The following is a 3,299-nucleotide window of genomic DNA, read 5'->3' as shown; positions in this document are numbered from 1 at the left end:
GTAGGAACAAAGCTGGTTTAATCTTTTCAGACCTGTGATGTGACCCTTCAGTCTTTTCAACGAGTCAAACAGCCAGTAATAGTTTTCTTGGGAACATGGCCCTTATTAGTGGGCGTAAGATGCGATAAAGAGTATTAGAGGGTTTCCACTGATGCTGCTGCATCGCTGTCTGCTTCTAGTATTACACCAGTGTAAAAATATGTAATCTTTTTTTTGTTTAATTAATTTGTCACCCGATAAGGAAAGGGCTCTATTTTAACTTTGATGGACGCCACAAAGTGGTCATGGAAGGGGCGAAGGTGGTACATGGAGGGCACCATCATGCAGGGCATTTATTTCCCCCCTACAGGTCTGAAGAAACATTTGAATAATCAAGGCCTATACTATAGCATGGTTCTTACAACTGGTGGAGATGGAGCAGAGCTTCATTCGCTGCACATTTGCGCTTCATATAATGCACTCTTTATGCCACCCCGCCCGCGCCAGGACTGACCTTTTGTTGCTGATGGGCGACAAGGAGTATGGAGACACTTCGTTTCCGTCATCTGGGCTGGAGCGCTTTGAACTGAGGGAATACTGCAAGGAAGGAAAACGCAAGGTGAGAGCGGCTCGTGGGGCTGTGATCAGCAAGGAGCAACTCACATTTTATGGGATGGCTTATAGAAAACCGCAACGAGCAACAAAAAATTCCTCGTGTTTACGAATGAGAAATGGTAGTACAAGCCAGCAACCAACAAGCTTATAGGTGTAAGAATCCAGCTTATACATATACACGTTGTGTGTATTGAAATAGAGCATGTGATTGGAGTGAGGATACTGACTATTGTTTGTAAATGTATTAAAACTCGGCATACTCTCGGAAGGAGTCAAGCTATCCATGAGTCTAAACACTGAGCTGGTTGCACACAGACCCCTGCAGCAGGCACAGCAACCCACGGGGATACAAACAAATATGGTAGAACACACTAAGTGCTGCACAGAGACCAGGCCCGCCCACAGCACACCGCCCAGGCCTGGCTGTGACCTTCACAGAGGTCATCACCCCGTCCCAGCGGGTGTGTGAGGGGGGACAGCAGGGGGCGCTGTGGCTTACCGTGAAGAGGCTCCTCTTCTCGGGCGTGGAGGGCTGCAGCCGCCGGTCCTCGGTCTGCGGGTCCTGCACCTTCTCGATGCCCGCCCCCAGCAGCTCGTTCTTCAGCAGGGCAGAGTATGCCAGCCCATCTGCTCGGAAACAACAGGAGAGAGTCTGAGCATCTGCCTGGCCGAGGGCAGGAGGGGGAGGGGACAGGCTTCTTGCCCCCACTTGTCTACAGGTCACATCCATCACGCCCCACAAAGCCCCGCACAGATGGTGGGAACAAAACACATGCGAGGGGTGGGGGAGGGCACCTACCTTTGCCGTTGTCCGAGGCGGCATCCTTCGCTTAAATGGGAAGTGAACGCGATCACAGCGGGGAAAAGTTGAAATATGAGCACTTTGTAGGCACGAGCACTTCATTGTTCTACCAACAGAGCAGTTCTCACCTGCAGCCCTCATACCTTCCCCCCCCCCCGCACACGTGCTTATACACAGGGTATGCTTGGCAGTGCACACAGCCCAAGAGACAGCAATGACTTCGAAGGGGCACAAGCAGCGCGGCGCTGTCACAAGATCACACAGGCGCGCACAGGGGACGCGGGGACCGGAGGCGCCGTCTCTTACCTGCAGGGCGTCCGAGCATGCCGGCTTCTCCTCCGCCTTCAGGAAGACCTGCTGGCCCCGTCTGAAAAATTGAAGGACTGCGATGAGGATGTGGTTGAGAATGAGTACCATCGCTGCCGCTGCTGCCTGGTGCCCTCCCGTCTGCTCCCCGCACTCCCTGCGCCGTGGCAGGCAGCAGCAGGCACTCACTCACACAGGCACGCACACACACGCACACAGGCACACGGCGCTCCGCTCGCAGGTTTGTCTACATGTATAAACACACATTAATCTCTGAGCAGGGGTGGGATCCCAAAACTTCATGAACAATGTTTTCTCTCAAAATAATGTACAACATGCACTGTGAGAAAAGTCATCGACTCTGGGCACAGCAGTCAACAAATTAATAAATATCGCTCTTTTCCACAAACAAAGTCAAGGACTGAAAGCGTGAACCTAACACATCCATTTAATGGTAATAAAATAATGCCATTTCGCATCCAATTATAGAGAGCCGGCAATATTCAAGAGAATTGATGCTCCGTGGGGGAACAGGGGGACAGTGCAACGGAAATCCAATGCATATTCTGCTGACTGGGCCCGACTTCTCCATTTGCATCGGCGAGCCCAGAGAAATGAGGTAATTAGCCATCGCACTGTTTAGTTCTTGATCTATCCTTTAACCACGTTTGCTCTATCACGTCTAAATAGCTGGTAGACGGAGACCTGGAAGAGGCTAACCTGGCATTATACACCATCAAAAGCGAGGGGCCAGGTGGAAGGTGGTGTGAAAAAAAACAAGTTGGCAATCTTTTCAGTCCTCGGCACCAGCAGCAGACTACTAAAAAAATGCGTTGGGCCCCAGCACTTATTCTATTTATTTGTCAAAGTAATAACCGTACTTAAAGGTACACGGTGTCCTCTAATGACACAACAGTACACCGAGTCCTGTACAAGTGCTCGTATTCCCTAGGTCACCTCAGATATAGTGACGCGTGTAACAATGACGTCATCGCTGCGCATTGCTAAATAAACACAAAAGGGCTCCAACCCTTGCAGCAGATTACATCTCGGCGCATGTCACCTGCCACGAACGGCGTGACGTCCCTAAAAATACCCGGCTCGCCGCGTATCCCATTGTTCTGCCTTCTAACAACGTAAAGCAAAAACTTGACCTGCTCATCATCACATTTGTTTTTTTTACGTCATAGAACGTTCACACTCCACATCTGCTAGATCTGTCTCATCGGGCATCTCTAGCGCATCTTCCCTTCTTGAAGATTTTTTCGTTGAATGCTCAAGGTTGATTCTGATCCTTGACAAGTTCTCACCATAGTCACATTATGTAGATTCACTGTATATAGATTAATCAGCATGGACAGACAAAATATGTTTTGGCCATTCCTTGGGCGGGCATCGGGCGTGCCTCAGTTATATTTAGTGACATGGGCGAGCTACATGTAGATTGCCCACCTTCTGTTGCAATGTATATTTTAAAAATTGAACTTGGGTTATTTGCTAAGCTTTATTGAACTAGTAATAAAAAAGTATTCCTGCCCCACGGAGGTCTATTTGTTTCAACTCACATTGTTCTTTGTTTTCTGTGTTTTGTTAAATC

At 49.2% G+C, this 3,299-nt stretch overlaps 1 protein-coding gene across 1 annotated transcript; it reads right to left on the bottom strand.

Moving 5' to 3' along the window:
* Window positions 1–219: 219 nt before the first annotated feature.
* Window positions 220–1,836, bottom strand: LOC147703005 (fizzy-related protein homolog). The gene is made up of 3 exons (XM_086928863.1): window positions 1,703–1,836; window positions 1,094–1,221; window positions 220–576 (listed from the first exon to the last, which is right to left on the bottom strand). The coding sequence occupies exons 1-3, from the start codon at window positions 1,719–1,721 to the stop codon at window positions 448–450; spliced, it is 276 nt and encodes a 91-aa protein (XP_086784989.1). The 5' UTR covers window positions 1,722–1,836; the 3' UTR covers window positions 220–447.
* Between the last annotated feature and the right edge of the window lie 1,463 nt (window positions 1,837–3,299).

Source organism: Lissotriton vulgaris, chromosome 7 (assembly GCF_964263255.1).
Source record: "Lissotriton vulgaris chromosome 7, aLisVul1.2, whole genome shotgun sequence".
Classification (NCBI taxonomy): Eukaryota; Metazoa; Chordata; class Amphibia; order Caudata; family Salamandridae; genus Lissotriton; species Lissotriton vulgaris.
The sequence above is the reverse complement of the archived record's forward strand: the minus strand, read 5'-3'. Positions and strand labels throughout refer to the sequence as shown.